The following is a 17,614-nucleotide window of genomic DNA, read 5'->3' on the forward strand; positions in this document are numbered from 1 at the left end:
GCATGAGCCAGGAAAAGAGTTGAAGGGAAAAAGCAAATCTAGGGGCATATCATCAAGCCCCGGAGATAAAATTATCACTGCTTTAGCATCCGTTTTTGGACGGAAAGCGGTAATAATTTTAACACTTTATCAGCAAGGTCACACTGTCGCGTGAATCCTTGCATTAACGCCCTTTCCCCCAAAGCCCTCTTTGCATCTCTAATGAGATGCAAAGTGGGCGGTCCTGCCCTGACACAACTGGAGAAATGTCGCTAAGCGACATTTCTCCAATTATCAATGGGCACGCTAACCGAAGAGAGACAAGCAAAGTAGCGATAACCTATGTTATCGCTACTTTCCTTACGCCTGCTTCAAAACGGACTTAGCCCTGATATCCTATGTAAGGTGGATATCATGGCTAAGTATGCCTTGCCCTATCAGCAAGCTTTCGCCAAACCTTGTGCGATTATCGCTGTATTTCCAGCGATAATCGCACAGTTGGCAGCTTGCGCTCTGAATTTTATCGCTTTTGAGATATGCATTGCTGATAGTATGCTATCTCTGCGATAAAATTCAGAGTTGGCCAGCGATAATTATCCTCGCCCTAAGAGCGCCGAGCGATAATTATCGCATGGCCTTGATGATATGCCCCATAGTTGTTTGAACAGTAGGAGCTGGGAATTCAGTCAAACAGAGTACAGTTTTACCATAAAAACAGTTAATGCTGCCATGCAAGAGGTAACCATACTGCCCTGTATTCAGAAAAGCATCTGAAAGCATCTATCAATCCCATTCTTATATGGGAATTTGCTGTGCCCATTTCTTCTTCTAGGACATTAAAAAGTACTGGCTGCTTCTTATGTGAATTGATTGAAATTGGATAAATGCACTGCTGGTTATTGTAACTCTAATTGTAATTTAATCAAGTTTAGTGGTGCACCGGAAGGTGGCGTCGAGAGTCCAACGACGTCAAAAGAATAACAGTTAAGAAGTGAGACTAGAGGTTCTCTAGGGTCATCCCTTCACAGGCACTCATTGGGTTGTCTTCCCTGTATAAGAAGACTTTCACTCCTTTAATCCAGTTGTTCACAAGGTTCTTTATTTCATTCAATTTAGATGGTATTGATTATAAGCATACTTTGTTGTCCTTCATTAAGTGATTCACATGTTTTTATAGTTCAGACATTGTCATTATGAAGCATCCAATGCATTTCGGGCATTCAACGGCATGCCCTTCATCAGGGAAAACAACACTTAGTGAAGGTATGTATGCACTCAGGTCCGGTTCTCTCCTTCAAAAGACAACCCAATGAGTGCCTGTGAAGGGATGACCCTAGAGAACCTCTAGTCTCACTTCTTAACTGCTTCTTATGTGAAACATATTTTCTTTATGTGAAAAGATACTTTATGTGAACCCTCACTCCTGATGTCACTCCTGACGACACCTTCTCTTCGGATGTCATGACCTCGACATAGGCTCCTGTGCTGACGAATTAAAAAGCTTCACTTGCTCCCCCACTTATCCGTGACTATCAGAATCGGAGGAAAGAGAGACAGATACGTCTTTTGTGCATAAAATGTCACAGAACATATTTAGAATAAATAAATCAGATCCGAAGAAGATGCAATATGATTTGATACCTTTGCAGAAGATGTGCCACCACCATGTGTCTGCTAAACAATGTGGCGGAAGAGACTGCTGTGCCTTTTCTTCTGCATGGGGGGGAAAAAGGCAGATAAGTTACAGGAAAATCAAAAGGAAGTGAGGTGAGGCAGGAAAAATGACAGGAGAACAAAAGGGGAAGAAGAAAAATGAATGGGAAGAAATGTATTATTTAGCAACACAGAGAGAACTAAAATGCAGAACAACTGTTCTCTCATCAGCTCGTTTGAAAATATTTCTTGATTTCCGTGGCAGTGATTTCACAAGCTGTCAGGTGCCATTGAGCACAGCAAGGAGCACCTCATTAATGAGTGTCTGTGTGGCTACTGACTCTCCAGGCTGAGTAGCCTTTCATTTGAGCTAGCCGAATCCATCGTTGACTCGCCAATGCTGTAGGTGACCTGAGTTTTCAATAAAGACTTACTGACCAGAATGTAAATAAAAAAAACAAATAAATTAAGAAGAAGTTTACTGTATTGCGAGGATAAACACCATTCTGTCATTCTTAGTAATAATATTGAGGCTTCATGCATTGTCCAGATTCCTGCTGCTTTGTGAAGGAAATGTTGCTGCAGCTGGTACAAATGGCATGCCCAGAGGCAGGACCAGTCCATTTTTGCAATGTAGCATTGTCATTAGAAGAAAGGTATTGAAAAGAAGATTGCTGTGAACGTTGACAGGAAGACAACTTGGGTACAGTCCATAACATGGTGGGCACTTCCACGGGTGGTAACGTCACGAGTAGTGCCAGTAGTCGCAGTGTTGTTGTCTTTGGTAGTGCCATCTTGCGGGGTAGTCTTGCTAGTAGAGTCACTTTCTGGTGTGCTGGCTTGTGTTGACTTGGTCTTGTCTTCTAGTGTGCTAGCTTGTCTTGGCGTGGACTTGTTGTCTGGTGTGCTGGCTTGTGTTGACTTGGTCTTGTCTTCTAGTGTGCTAGCTTGTCTTGGCGTGGACTTGTTGTCTGGTGTGCTGGCTTGTGAAGACTTGGGCTTGTCTTCTAGTGTGCTTGCGTGTGAAGACTTAGGCTTGTCTTCTAGTGTGCTTGCTTGTGATGACTTGGACTTGTCTTCTAGTGTGCTTGCGTGTGAAGACTTGGGCTTGTCTTCTAGTGTGCTTGCTTGTGATGACTTGGACTTGTCTTCTAGTGTGCTAGCTTGTCTTGGCGTGGACTTGTTGTCTGGTGTGCTGGCTTGTGAAGACTTGGGCTTGTCTTCTAGTGTGCTTGCGTGTGAAGACTTGGGCTTGTCTTCTAGTGTGCTTGCTTGTGATGACTTGGACTTGTCTTCTAGTGTGCTTGCTTGTGAAGACATGGACTGGCTTGTGATGGGTTTTGTAGTTTCTTCTACTTGTTGACACGAACCTATCAGAAAGAAAAGTAAGGAGTTACTTCTTAAAGTCTACCATTCTATGGAGCCAAAGTGAGCAGCATTTCTTGGGAGGACGTGCCTTCCCCTCTAGTTAGGAAGACGTATGTGGTGATTTTAGCCTTTCATGGCCCGCTGTATTAGACTAAGGGTTTGGATTGGTAGAGGTGAAATAAGTGCTTCATTTGAAATCCTGATTCCTGGGATGGATAGCAGAGGTCTTTATGTAGGCTCCGATTGGAAGGATTGGAAGGGAAAGGGTGGCGTGGGCAGGTGGCTTGAGGAGGGCATCCCTTCTACTTGAGGTCAAGGCCTTTATTTTCTTTGCAATTATAAGTGCCAGACCTGGAAAAGGTACTCTGAGATGGGAGAAAGTTTGCTAGGACTGAAGCTGTTGCTCTATGTGAGAGAAATAGAGGTAACCAGAGAAGGGAAGTGTACCTGGGCATTACCTGATGAATTTCCCAAACAAATGACTCCTGTTTATCAATTGACAAACGTCGGGATGTCTATTACGGACTGCACTTCAACCTATATCAAACGAGGTCATTTTCCTTGCTGCAGCTTCCCCTCACTTCTCTCCTCAATATTTTTCCATTATTTATATCTTTCTACTCTTACTCAGCTCAGAATCTTGGTGTGACCTTCCTTCTCACAGCACACTTCCCCTTTCTCCCACCCATGTCTCATTCACATTTTCTACCTTCTCAAGACACCCCTGCTCATGTCAATCCAAACTTCCAGAACCAATCTGTACCCTTATTTTGTCACTTATTGACTATGTTCATTGCTCTTCCTGCTTACCTTATCCCCTTAAATCTGTCTTTAACTCTTACATTCATCTTCTCTTTGTTAACCCCAACACTCCCTATCCCCGTGCTTCATCTCTGATCACTGATTTTCTTTTAACATCCATCTCTAGTTGTTACTGTTTTGTGTAGTTTTTAAACATGTTCATGGCCTACCTCCGTATGTCATCCATTCCGCTTACAATTCTACATTTTTTCTTACACACCCCACTTGCCTTCCCAGTTTCATGTAGCTTCTATCTCTACACCAAGAGCCCTTTACATATGTAGGTAATTTTCTATCCTTAATACTAAAATGTGGCCTCCTCTTCCTCATTCTCCATGTCCGGAACCATCCTTAACATCATCCATGATCCACAGTGAAACCTTGACGTTATTATAAGCATCCCATCACAGTATTACTCACCCTTCTGCATAGCAGGCTGTTGGTATGCTCATTATTGTACTTGATTTTCAAGTGATGGTGTGGCAGATTGAGCGATTACATGTTTTAGTGCCAGGATTAATTTGTTCACAATACTCCATTTGAAAAGGTTGATTCTGTAAGAATTAGTGGATCAGCCTATTAGCCCCTCTTGTGGATTATACTTTCAGTAGCTGTCATTCCTTTTTTGGACCTTGTCTTCTCCCCTAATTGCATTGCCCATATCTGTGATTTTGAATGCATGGAAGTGATGTGTAATATTGAGCTACAAGCAGCTGGTTTCCGCTTTATTCTGCTCTTCATGTTATCCCTCTTGATAAATAATGCATTTTATATTTGTAAATTTCAAAATTTTAGGATTTTTATCTTATAGTAAAGTGTCAAAGTTCTTAAAAAAGGGCTCCTCCGCGTAATTAAAATATCTCCAATGTATCTGCCCCAGCATGAGACATATGCAGTCCAGGTTGTGCTGCGCTTGGTCCGGACACAAGCACCCTTAAGCCATCAGATAAAGAGGTTGGCATAAAAGAGGGCAAATCTGGAGCCCATTGACATGCTCTGTATTTGCCTAGAAACCTGGGCCTCAAACAGGATAGTATTACATGTCTTTCAAACCCTGAAGTGTAAGCATTGAAGGAAGAGGCAACAAAGTTCACCCAGTGCATGCCTGGCTCTTGTGCCAAATCACATCACTCATTACGCACATCCTTGGTATCTTACGTATAAGAAGTGGACAAAAAAACTGTCATTTTGAATTTATATGACTATTTTCCAAACATGTACAGGCAGTTAAAGTTAACATGTCTTCAAAAATATTCTCACAACCCTATTAATGAAATCATGACCATGCTGCACTCTAAGAGGATTGTGTGCATGCCAGGATACTAATCTCTTGAATTTGAATGCAAGTGTTTGTTACATATCATGTTAATCATCAGGTATCTATTTATTTCCTAAGAAAATAAGACTGGCCAGTTTGTATCGTGATGCACAATTTTCTCCATAATTGGATCTTTAAATGAATAGCTCTCACAATTTGCTGATGCATGCTCGACCCTTAATGTTTCAAATCTGTGTGCTCTATACAAGATACCAATGACCTGCTTTAGCCATCCAGAAAGAAAATATCACCTGAAAATGGCACTGAGCTTTTGTCAGTGTTGCCTGAGGCCTGGATTACATTTGCTCGCGATGCTGAATGGAAGGCAAGATGGCAGTCTACGCAGCCAAACCCTGGGAACTGGTTGCAGAACATATAGGTTACACTGGGATGCAGGGGACATTGAGGCAAGGCTGGTAGGGGCGCATATGACTCTTTGATGCTGCTGTCTCCTTCACTCTGTCAGATTGACTTGAGTGATCCTTGAACTCCAAAGGCAACAGGGTACAGCAATTTTACAATTGAAGTAAAACTATTCCATTGTGGCTGTGCCTTCTATCACACACAGTAGAGGCAACCAATGAGGTGACCAAATACTTTTGGTGACCAGAGGGTGCACCCAACAACTTGCTGGGGCAATCCTACTCTCCCTTCGAACAACTGTCACATGCTAGCTTCACAGACAACAGAGAATGAGAAGTGAGTCATAGAATGAGGGTCATGGTACCCGAGAATGAACGATGCCAGTCTGGGGACACATTTCTCTGCTTTGAAGGGATCAGGTCTCTCAAGGGACCACTAGCATTTCTGACTGGGAACCTCAGGAATTTGGACTAAGAGCTGGGCTTTCGGTTGATCACCAGCCGGTCAGATAAAGATGACTTCCTACCTGTCTGGCTTAGAGGATCCTCCTTTGGGCCTCGCCTGTCTAGTGGTGAGGACTTCAGGGTAATGGTCACCAGACCAATCACTCTACTCTGCCAACCCAACCCATTCACCTCACAAATACTTGTATCATCAGGCAGGTTGGCAGCAATTACTTGTCCACGCGGACCATGAGCCCATAGTCCTGTTGCTAATGGATACCTGTCAGTTTTCCCATCCCATCTAATGTGTGTGCAGCATTGATACCTCAAAAGGGAGCTAGGGCTCAGTTACCATTCAACTTAATATTAATTATTTGCACCCCATAGGGACTGATCATAGCAGTGATCTGCTCACTCTCTCTGTAGAGAGGGCCCACCAATGACCCGGCCTAGGCCCCTCGACCATAATTCACACTCATTTACTCTGTCACCACAACATAACTAACACACACTCATCTGCAAACCACTAGTGAGAATCTTTCAGAATCTCTTAACATTTGTCCCACTTTAACTGCCTACACTGTGTGTATTTGTGTAGGTGCTCCATAGCATACAGGGCACAATGTTGTTCCATGCCACATATATACTATTGTGATCATGCCACGCATAACTGTATCCTACCTCCCACAAAGCACCAGTACTTCACAAACTACTGTTTCCCACCATATCCACAATCAGATTCACAGTCACCTAGATGTAGGCTCTCTTTCTGGAGCAGCACACTCTCCATCACATTCAGGCTCATGGGAATCAACCGCCCCTCTTCCTGCATCCCAGTGAGAAATCTACTTCGATCCCCTATCTGGCCCTTCAGAAGGCCCATCAAACTCTCATTTAAGCCAAATGGTGATTCCAACCATTCCCTATGCAACTAAATGTAAAGAAATGATTGCTGAGGAAGTCTGTTATGGCCACCTCTTATTTACCCAAGGAAATGGAAACTCTACCCAGCAGCCACATGGCCACCCTGCACAAAACAGTAAATTTGAAAGATGCCAATTGTATCTTGAGGATGGTCCCAGTTAGGAGGGAAAAGCCATACAAGGGGAGAAACCACCCTTGACAATTGTATAGTTCCTAATTGAAGATAAGAGTTTGAGAAAGAAGCAAGGTGACAAACTCCTTCTGACATCAGGAAGAAGAAAAGAGCCAAGCAGGAGTGCAGGATAAGAAATGCAGAAGTTCAATCTGGCGAAAGCAGAAATTAGGGACACAAAAAGTAGAAAAGAGAAGGCCCACCTGCCTCAACAATGCCATTTGTGATTCCTTATTAGCGAAAAATAAGGATTTACTAATAAGGAATTGCAAAAGCCTATGCATGAAGAAATCGCTAAAAAAATAGCGATTTCTTAAAATTCCTTAATTGCGACTGGCAAACTGCGAATCGAAATTAAGGAATACATCTCCATTCATTCCTATGGGCCTATAGGCCCATAGGAATGAATCGGAAGACATTCTCAATTTGCGATTCTCAATCAGAGAATCGCAAATCGAGAATGCAATTTCAAGGGTGCCAGGGTGTCAAAAGGACACCCTGTTGCACCCCTGAAATCTGCCTATAAGTACATCTTGCACACACACATGCCCCAAGGGCATGTGTGTGTGTGTAAAATGGAACTTTGAAAATGCACTTTAGCACATTTTTCAAAGTTTTTGCAAATTACCATGAAGGTCAACTTCATGGTAATTTGCTCCCCCTATAAGCGAAATCGCTAATTTTTGATGCATTGCATTTAAGGAATCTCAATTTGAGATTCCTTAAATGCAATTGCAATTTAAGTAATCGCAATTTTGCGATTTCTTAAAGTGCGTAAAGTACAAAAATTATGATGCATCCCAAATGATGAAATTGCATTCGCAAACAGGCAAATTTTGCGATTCGCACCCTTTCCGAATGCAATTTTCAATGATGCATGTGCTCCTACACTGCAAATGGGTTGAGAGCCATGTTGCTAATGTGACTGTCCCCCTATTATATGTGTGACAGAAACTGATGGAAAAAGACTCAACTTCAATTCAGATTGGGAATTTCAAATAATGAAATGTGGCCAATCACCATCTCGGGGAGGGCTGGACATGCCTATGCCCCTTTTGAGAAAAACATGGCTTTCGTTTGGAGATCTAAGTAGACACTTATGTTAAACATCCTACACTCCTCGTGGATTTTCAGAACTTGCTACTGCCTTTCAAGTTTGATGCTCCAGGTGAATGGTCTGTGTGGGGCATATTATGCAATCATAAATGCAATAACTAGTGAATGATACATTTAAATATTTTATTGTTTTTTCATTGATATTATTTTATCTTTTTTACATAGAAAATATTTGTAATATATAAATAACATGTACAAAAATTAATATACAATCTCAATGATATAGTATGAACCACATGAATGGCAAGGATGTGCTTTCAACAGTGGGAGAAGGTGAAGAGGTATGACAAAACATATCCCTATTTATCTTTTTAGTGGTAGATCCATCGACCACCAAACAGGATTTAGAGTTAGGTCCTCATTTTGAGTTTGAAAAAAACTGAAAATCTTCCAATTCATGGAGAAAACTCTAAATAGGGAGCAGATTCCAGCTGCTGAGTTTCCTCCACAATATAATGGTCTTCTGCAAAGCTGAGGGATGTTAAAAAAAACAGGTATCCACTAGAAGCATGTTCTCAATTCCCAATGTACACAGCTAGGATATAGGCATGCCATCATATTGTTATGTGCATATGCAATCTCGTAAATCAGACCACTTACATTTCTATGAAGACTTACTCTCAACTATTAATGTGTCCGAAGATGGCTTAACGGTACCGACCCTCATTCCCACACTCATTACCCCTCCTCTGAAGTAAATGCCTGGGAACATTGAGTTTTTTGTCTGATCAGTGATAATGTGTGCCAGGCAGCTTGATCAGAACAACATCCTAATGTCCTCTCTTCCCTGGTGTCCCTTAGTGGCAACTTGGCTTTGTGTAAACACTCACATTTTCTAGAGAGCTCAGTAGATTCAGGTACATAACAGGTGCTGAAGCTGGTGTAGTCTCAGCAGGTAGGTATCTAAGGACTCGCTGATGACAATGAGCTGCACACAGACATAGCTGGTGCTACACTTTCTATCTCTCACTGGTCACCCAGATAATTGAGCGTGCTGCTTTTGAGACACTTGGCGCATGCTTCAATGATGAAGTTGCGCTCTCTCCCGCGTCAAGGTCAAGAACAGCTAAACGCTGCCAGATCAGGTAGGCTCCCAAATGTCTCCCTTTTTAACTTTAATCCTTCTCAGGATAACCTCTGTTGATAAGTACACTAACCTCAGTCCCTGGTCCAACTTCCCTTCTTAACCCCTTCATCTCTTCTTATCTGCCCATACATACTGTGCTGAATTATGCTCTGGTCCAGTGGTCTTAACCGGTGGTCCGGGTACCCTTGCGGTTTCGTAAAGCCTACTCACAGGGGAAGAGACTGCTTAGAATATTAAATATTATTAACAGAATAATAAGTTGTATATAAATGAAGAAGCAAAATGCACAACTGAAATTTTTTTTAAATTCTGTAAACATGAAGGAATGTGAAATTGGAGGCAAAAATATCAGTTAATATCTTCAGATTTATATGTGGGAGTAGTTTTTAAAATTATCTCATGGCTCATGGAGTAATTTGATGGCCAGTAGCTTGAATGATGTCAATGATTGGATTTGAGATGTCATCTATGATCTCATCAGTGATGTCATTTAAAATTTCACATGTGATGTAATATGTCAGGTCATGAGCAGTGCATGGTGAGGGTGCAAATTATAGTTCTCTAAATTATAGTGGGCACATTTCAGTTTTTTAAGTTTTGAAACGTTAGTTGTTATCTAATTGCAACACCCAGATGTAACATCACTTTAACATTTGTTTTTTCAGAGAATTTTGAGTTTTTTAATAGTTTTTCAATGTAAGTTAAGATCCTATTACCACTCCTAATTATAGCACAACTTCAAACTTATTTTTTGCAGTGAAATTCTGACAGGGAAGATCAAATTACCTTACCTAACCTTTTATTTCTTTCAGTAAATTTCAGTTTTTATCATATTCAGCCAACACACACACACTGTGCATGAACTTTAACCATGTGCAGAAAGTGGTGACCCTGGTCAACCCCTCCCCATGGGCTGCCTAACCAACCAACAGTCAAAGAAGCCCCTGCTATACATGATTTATGGCTGTGCACATTGGGAGATTGAAAGCAGGCCCTGACCTCATTGCCATCAAAAGCAGCCTATAGATCGTGCATCAGGATGTATCATAAGGCCATATGTTCAGCCAGGGCTGCTTTTTACTCACAAGAAATAAAAAACAGTACTAACCCTACCAAGACCATTTTTAGGGTGTGTAAGGACCTCACCAACAAAAGAACTGCCTCCTCGTTCACTGCCTCTATGACACACTGCGAAGATCTGGCCTCGTTTTTCGTCGAAAAAGTGGAGGCCATATACAGGTCGTTTGCTACGCCTTTTGTCAGTGAAATTAATAGTGGCCCTCCGGTCTCTAAATCCCTATTAGCCATTCCAGGTCCTACCCAAGAGGAGTTCCTAAATCTGACGGTTAAAGTTAAATCAGGTTCTCCGGAGGACCCTATGAGACCCATGCAATTTCGTGATTTCGCCGATTGCTGTTATCCGGCGGTGCAGAGCTTAATTGATCTTTCCTTCAGAACTGGTAGTGTTCCCACTGCTTGGAAGCAGGCCACTATTATACCAATCCTAAAAAAAACGTCTCTTGACCCTTCCAAATCAGAGCATTACCGACCTATTTCCCTCCTTCCTTGGATGGCTAAATTAGCTGAAGCTCACGCCAATAGGATCTTATCCCTCCACCTGCAAGAAGCAAACATACTGGACAACTCCCAGAATGGGTTTCGAGCCGGTCATAGTACCGAGACCGCTCTCTTGGCGGTGGTGGAACACATCAGGAATATACTTGACCAAGGTCAGACGGCGGCACTGTTCCTATTGGATCTAAGTGCCGCGTTCGACACGGTCTCCCACTATATCCTTTTACACCGCCTTGTGGAGGCAGGAGTTGGAGAACAAGCGCTTGAATGGTTTCGATCATTTCTTACGGGTCGTACCTTTAAAGTTTCTACTCCTCCCTACATCTTTGCCCCACGCCCCATTCTGCAGGGAGTGCCACAGGGTTCGGCCCTCAGCCCCACCCTTTTTAATTTGTATGTTGCACCGCTGGCGCAGGTAGCTGCCAGTTTTGGTCTTACAATAGTGTCATACGCCGATGACACACAATTAGCGGTGTCACTCAATGGCGATTCCAACATGAACGCCCCCACCTTTCAGGCAGCCCTCAAAGCTGTCGCCGGCTGGATGGCGAACAATCGCTTACAACTCAATGCCACCAAGACGGAGGTCATTCTTTTCGGTAGAGACAGCGAGCTCTGGGGAGACCAATGGTGGCCTTCTGAATTGGGCCCTGTTCCTACTCCTGTAGCCGAAGTCAGAAATCTGGGCGTATGGCTTGACGATCAATTGTCTTTTATTCCCCACATCAAACGTGTTGCGGGAACTTGTTTCGGCGCTCTACAAAGCCTACGGCATATTTTCAAATTTTTTGATGCGGACACCAGGCAGATCATAGTCCAAGCTCTGGTGTTGACCAGATTGGACTACGCCAGTTCCCTGTTTCTGGGTGTTAATCAAGCTGAGCTTGCCCGTCTTCAGTGGGTACAAAATTCGGCGGCTAGGATGCTGGTCGGCCTCCCCAAATTTGTTTCGGCTCGCAGCACTATCTGTGACCTTCACTGGCTCCCAGTAGGCCAAAGAATTAAATTCAAGGCTTTGTGCCTTACTTTTAAAATTCTCAATTTGGCCTCCCCTCCTATTCTCACCCAGACCATCCTCCACTATGTCCCCTCAAGAGCTCTTCGGTCTGCAGGGTCTAATCTGGCCATTGTTCCTCGTTTTAAAAAGTCCAGAATGGGTGGACGCTCTTTCTCGGTGATGGCGGCTACACTATGGAACTCTTTGCCTGCTTCACTTCGTTCCATCCACGATTTGTTTCAGTTCAGGAAACAATTAAAAACCCATTTATTCTCCGCTGTATAGCTCTGTGTTCTGGTCATCATTGTTGTGTTGTGTCTTTTATCTCCAAAAGCGCCAGGACGCCTCTTGGCTGCGGCATCTGCGCGCTATACAAAATTTAATAACATAACATAACATCAGGGAAGGACAACAACCCATGGTGCACAGCCTTCACAGCAAGAAGTCGTCCATTGGCCCTGCACCTAACCCACTATAATTGGCAATTACCACTGCAACCTGCTTGTGTTCTGCACAGTGCCGGTTGGCCACTGAATCTGCTGCCCTAGCCCCTTCCATCTGCTGTCAACTTGCTTCCCCTGCATTAACCAACTACCCTACATTCTCAGCTTGCTGACCCTTCCCCATCTGCCTACCCACCATTGTCCATGTGCTGCCAAAGCCCCTCTCACCTACCCTGTATTATTAACATGCTCCTCTTGTCCCTTCCACCTACCCTCGGTTATCAGCCTGCTGCCCTTCCCACCTACCCTCTTTCGTCCATGTGCTATGCTGCTCCTCCTGTCTACCATTCATTGCCCATGTGCTAACACTGCCCATTATCCATGTGCTGCCGAAGCACCGCTAACCATTGTCTGTGTGCCACCTCTGCTCTTCTCACCTGCCCACCGTGATGAGCTTGTTGCTCCAGCCACTCCCACCTGCCCTCCATTATCCATGTGCTGCCTCTGCTCACCTCTCTACCGTCCATGGTCATCTTGTTGCTTCTGCCCCATTGTCGGTGTTGGATATGCCCCTCTGACTTGCTCTCCATTGTCCATGTGATTCTTTTGCAGCCTACTTGTCCTAAGTGGTCAGCTTTCTTCCACTGCTTCCCACTGGTCCTTGGTGGTCCATGTGCTACACTTGCCCATTCTGCCTACACTCTGTGGTCAGCTTCCTTCCCCTGCCCCTCCCTCCTGCCCTTCCTTGTCTGTGTGCTGCCTCTCCCACTTTTCCTCTGTTGTCCGTGTGCTGCCCTCCTTAAGGGACTCTGTTGTCTGTCTGCTGCTCCCTCTTTTTACCCTCCAGCCAGCCCTCTGTGGTCCTGACCCTGCCCTTCAAGCCTGTGTAATACCCTAAACCTTTCCTGCTCACTGTACTTTATTCGAGTTCTAGCCCTGCCTCTCCCCCCTGAGCTTGATAATCCGCTTGCTGTCATTCCCACCTGCCCTCTGTTATCCGTGTGCTGCCCCTGCCCCGCCAGCCTGCCGTACATTGTCCATGGTCTATCTCTGCCCCTTCCCGTCAACCTTCCGATGTCCGTGTGCTGCCCCTGCCATTCCCACCTGATTTCCATGTACAGCTTGCTGCCCCTGCCCTCTTCCTTGCCCTCCATCGTCCATGTGCTGCCCCTTCCATTCCCACCTGATCTCTATGGACAGCTTGCTACCCCTGCCCCTCTTCCTTGCCCTCCATCGTCCATGTGCTGCCCCTGCCATTCCCACCTGATCTCCATGTACAGCTTGCTGACCCTGCCCTCTTCCTTGCCCTCCATCGTCCATGTGCTGCCCCTTCCATTCCCACCTGATCTCCATGGACAGCTTGCTGCCCCTGCCCCTCTTCCTTGCCCTCCATCGTCCATGTGCTGCCCCTGCCATTCCCACCTGATCTCCATGTACAGCTTGCTGCCCCTGCCCCTCATGCTTGCCCTCCATTGTCCATGTGCTGCCCCTGCCACTCCCACCTGATCTCCATGGACAGCTTGCTGCCCCTGCCCCTCATGCTTACCCTCTATTGTCCATGTGCTGCCCCTGCCACTCCCACCTGATCTCCATGGACAGCTTACTGCCCCTGCCCCTCGTGCTTACCCTCCATTGTCCATGTGCTGCCCCTGCCACTCCCACCTGATCTCCATGGACAGCTTGCTGCTCCTGCCCCTCATGCTTGCCCTCCATTGTCCATGTGCTGCCCCTGCCATTCTCAACTGATTTTCTTTTATCAGCTTGCTGCCCCTGCCCTCTTCCTTGCCCTCCATTGTCCATGTGCTGCCCCTGCCATTCCCACCTGATCTCCATGGACAGCTTGCTGCCCCTGCCCCTTGTGCTTACCCTCCATTGTCCATGTGCTGCCCCTGCCACTCCCACCTGATCTCCATGGACAGCTTGCTGCCCCTGCCCCTCGTGCTTACCCTCCATTGTCCATGTGCTGCCCCTGCCACTCCCACCTGATCTCCATGGACAGCTTGCTGCCCCTGCCCCTCGTGCTTACCCTCCATTGTCCATGTGCTGCCCCTGCCACTCCCACCTGATCTCCATGGACAGCTTGCTGCTCCTGCCCCTCATGCTTGCCCTCCATTGTCCATGTGCTGCCCCTGCCATTCCCACCTGATCTCCTTTGTCAGCTTGCTGCCCCTGCCCTCTTCCTTGCCCTCCATTGTCCATGTGCTGCCCCTGCCATTCCCACCTGATCTCCATGGACAGCTTGCTGCCCCTCTTCCTTGCCCTCCATTGTCCGTGTGCTGCCTATTCCATACAGAATGCGGCACTCTCCACCACTACTGTACGGTACTCCACTCAGGGGCACTCTACAATTTGAAACATTTTCACTTTTTTAAAACAAATTAGTGAATTCACTGAAAAAAACGTTAGTTAGAAAAATGTTATTTATTCTTTTCATACAAACCAAAGTTCAACTACACAAACATTAGACATTCTAGCGTTATTTTTATACCTTTAATTTATAATTTACAGAACGCCTTCAAAATATAACTTGCACAGTGTATTCAACTCGGTAAGTACAATACATCAACTATAACTTACACCCTCTCCATGCACTGTTTATACCCTTTCATATTATATCATTAATGCCATTGAAAATTGTAGCATTTGCAACACTTATCTAATTGCAAATCACTTAATTTGTGAGAAAGGAGTGCATGGCAGGGTGGCAAGTTATAGTTAATGTAATGTGGCTTCCAAGTTAAATACACTGTTTTTGGAGGTGCGGGAGTTATGATAATTTAAAGGTGTCACATCAACTATAAATTAAAGGTATAACTTTAGAATTTCTTGTAGTTTAAGTTTGGTTTCTATAGAAAGAATAAATAAAGGAGAGAGAGAGAGAAAGAGAGAGAGAGCCCCGTTACACACATAGCGTGGCACCGCGGCTAGGGCGACTCCGGAATCTGAGGATCATGGTTCGATCCCCAGGACTCTGGGCAATAGCTTGCTTATTCTTCCCAACGGCCCTCAGCGCCTAGAGACCCTTATGGGTGATTGTGCGCTTTACAAATTTGGATTATTATTATTATTATTATTATTATTATAGATGCACAGGTTCTCACCTTGGCTGACGAGAGTAGTCAGGAGGCAGGCTATGCAGATGGCAGGGAGCAGCCCCATGATGAAGGTACCGGGAGCTGCAACGACGAGGCTCACCTATTGGCGACCAGAACTTTAGCACTATAGGATTTAGCTTGCCGCAGGGTGTGGGTTTTATATCCCTCTTGACAACAGATGGAGCGTGAGAGGCACAAAACAAACAAAGGAGACACCTGATGGTTTTATACCTATACAAGGTTTATATGATTAGTAGGCCACTCCATAAAACCTAAATATAGACACGTAATGACATCTGATTGGGCAACAGGGAAGTCCTAAGTTTAACAAGAAGGCCAAGGGCTCTGAAAGGCTGGGAGGCCAGTAAAGGAGTCAATCACGTATCAAACTCCTGATACATTCTTATCACCTGTCTTTAGTCAAAACAAAAACAGCACTTATCGATATTGGCAGGTATGAAAGACATATCCTTTCACAGCACACCAGTTATTTCACACTCATGAGCCAAATCTGGGCACAGTGTGTCTGAGACTGTTGAACATTTGAACAGGAATGGAGCCCCATAATGCTTCAGTGATGTGATGGAGGGTGTACCTTGCGGCTGGTAGTGGTGGCATAAAACAAGAGTGCAGCTGCACAGAGAACTATTTCAATACTGAGCAGCAAGTAAAGTTGCTGCGCTGTCCTGCCTGAAAGGCTCTTTCTGGGCTTGGGCACTTGTGGCTGTCATACACAAATGCATTCCACCTGGCAGTATAGTGCAACATTTTCTGCATTGTCAGAAGCACCAGTTTTTTGCTGTAAGGGTTCTGTTCCAGTTCAAAAACTACAATGCAGCACACATGCAAAGTGGGAAAAACAAGGAGAAATGAAAACATGAAACCTCCCTGGATGAGGCACAGGACTTCGACACATCCATGTGTACAATTATTTGTAGCTAGGGATTCATGTCAAAACCCTTGGGTGGTTTCTTTGAAACGCCCATCCACCACCCATGACACCACCCTGTGGTACAAAATAATGCAAAGCAGCGCATTGCATAACTTGGTGTTACAATCCAGTGCAAATCACAATTTATAAATCCCACCACAACACTTTGCAGCAGATTTGCATTAAAAAAAGTAACCCAACGCCAAGTGTTTTTTAAATCTGGCCATAGTCTTATTAGGAAGGTGGCCATCTTGCCACCTTCCATGGACCCCAGTCTCATGAATATTTGCACTGGTTGTGGCTGGTCGAAAGGTGTGTTGTGATCTAGCCCTGGTGTGTGAGATGTGCCAGAATATGTGATATGGATCAAGACGTCCATGCTGGGAATTCTGTTGCCGCGCTTGTAAAGTACTTGGTACACCTGATGCTAGAAAGAGCAAGGGAAAATGGGTACTCCCTAAAATTATGTTAGGTCTAGAGGAGGGAGTGGCAAACCAGCAGCAAGCAAAGGAAAAACCTCTAAGGTGACCTATATTTCTTTATACATGAGCAAAAACATTACTTCAAAATTACATACATTATGTTGCAAGAAACATGAATACATACACTTAGACTTAGTATTGATATTTTATTTCTTTCAATTATTTTCTATCATTTTCAAAACAGTTTAATTTTATCTCATTTTTTTGTGATTATTTTATCAAAATGACAATACAGTGACATGGTACCATATGTACAAATCATTTAAAATGCAAGAATAAATCATTCCTGAACATAACCCCTACAATACACAAATTCAGTTATTTTCACTCATACCAACATTCATACATACTCTCTCTATCATTCTAGTGGTGCTAACATACCTAACACAATACACAACAGTGAGAAAAAATGAGTAAAAATGTCCTCTAGTGGACTCCTCAAGATGTCGTTGAGACCAATTATTTTTAGATCATTCTTTTTTTGTGTAATTGTTCTTGGTCTTTTTTGATCCTTTTATTTGTTTCTCCAAAGTCTGAATTAGTTTGTGCGTGAGGGTCTCTGGTGCGTCCTTACTAACTGATTTTAGTTGCATAAAAGTGTAAATACAGTGTGCCGATAAATTTTGTAAAGGAGGGGTCAGTCGAAGCTGCCGGAGCAGGGCTGACATCAAAAGTCTTGTGCTGGGATTGGTCCGCGTGACTAGGACAGTGTAAGCGCTGATTGGTTCGCTAGCAAAGTCTGTACAATCAATGGTTGTGAGTAAGTGAAATATATCTTGTTCTGATTGGTGTGTTAGTGTGAACCGCGCTGTGATAGGTTGGTGTAGCGGGTGCACGATTGTTTTTAAAAACAGGAAATCATTAGAA

The 17,614-nt window shown here is 44.3% G+C and overlaps 1 protein-coding gene across 1 annotated transcript; it reads right to left on the bottom strand.

Moving 5' to 3' along the window:
- Positions 1–1,792: 1,792 nt before the first annotated feature.
- LOC147700993 (uncharacterized) lies at positions 1,793–15,552 on the bottom strand. The gene is made up of 2 exons (XM_086929816.1): positions 15,341–15,552; positions 1,793–3,002 (listed from the first exon to the last, which is right to left on the bottom strand). The coding sequence occupies exons 1-2, from the start codon at positions 15,396–15,398 to the stop codon at positions 2,278–2,280; spliced, it is 783 nt and encodes a 260-aa protein (XP_086785942.1). The 5' UTR covers positions 15,399–15,552; the 3' UTR covers positions 1,793–2,277.
- Between the last annotated feature and the right edge of the window lie 2,062 nt (positions 15,553–17,614).

The sequence above is a fragment of the Lissotriton vulgaris genome, chromosome 7 (genome assembly GCF_964263255.1).
Source record: "Lissotriton vulgaris chromosome 7, aLisVul1.2, whole genome shotgun sequence".
Taxonomy (NCBI): domain Eukaryota; kingdom Metazoa; phylum Chordata; class Amphibia; order Caudata; family Salamandridae; genus Lissotriton; species Lissotriton vulgaris.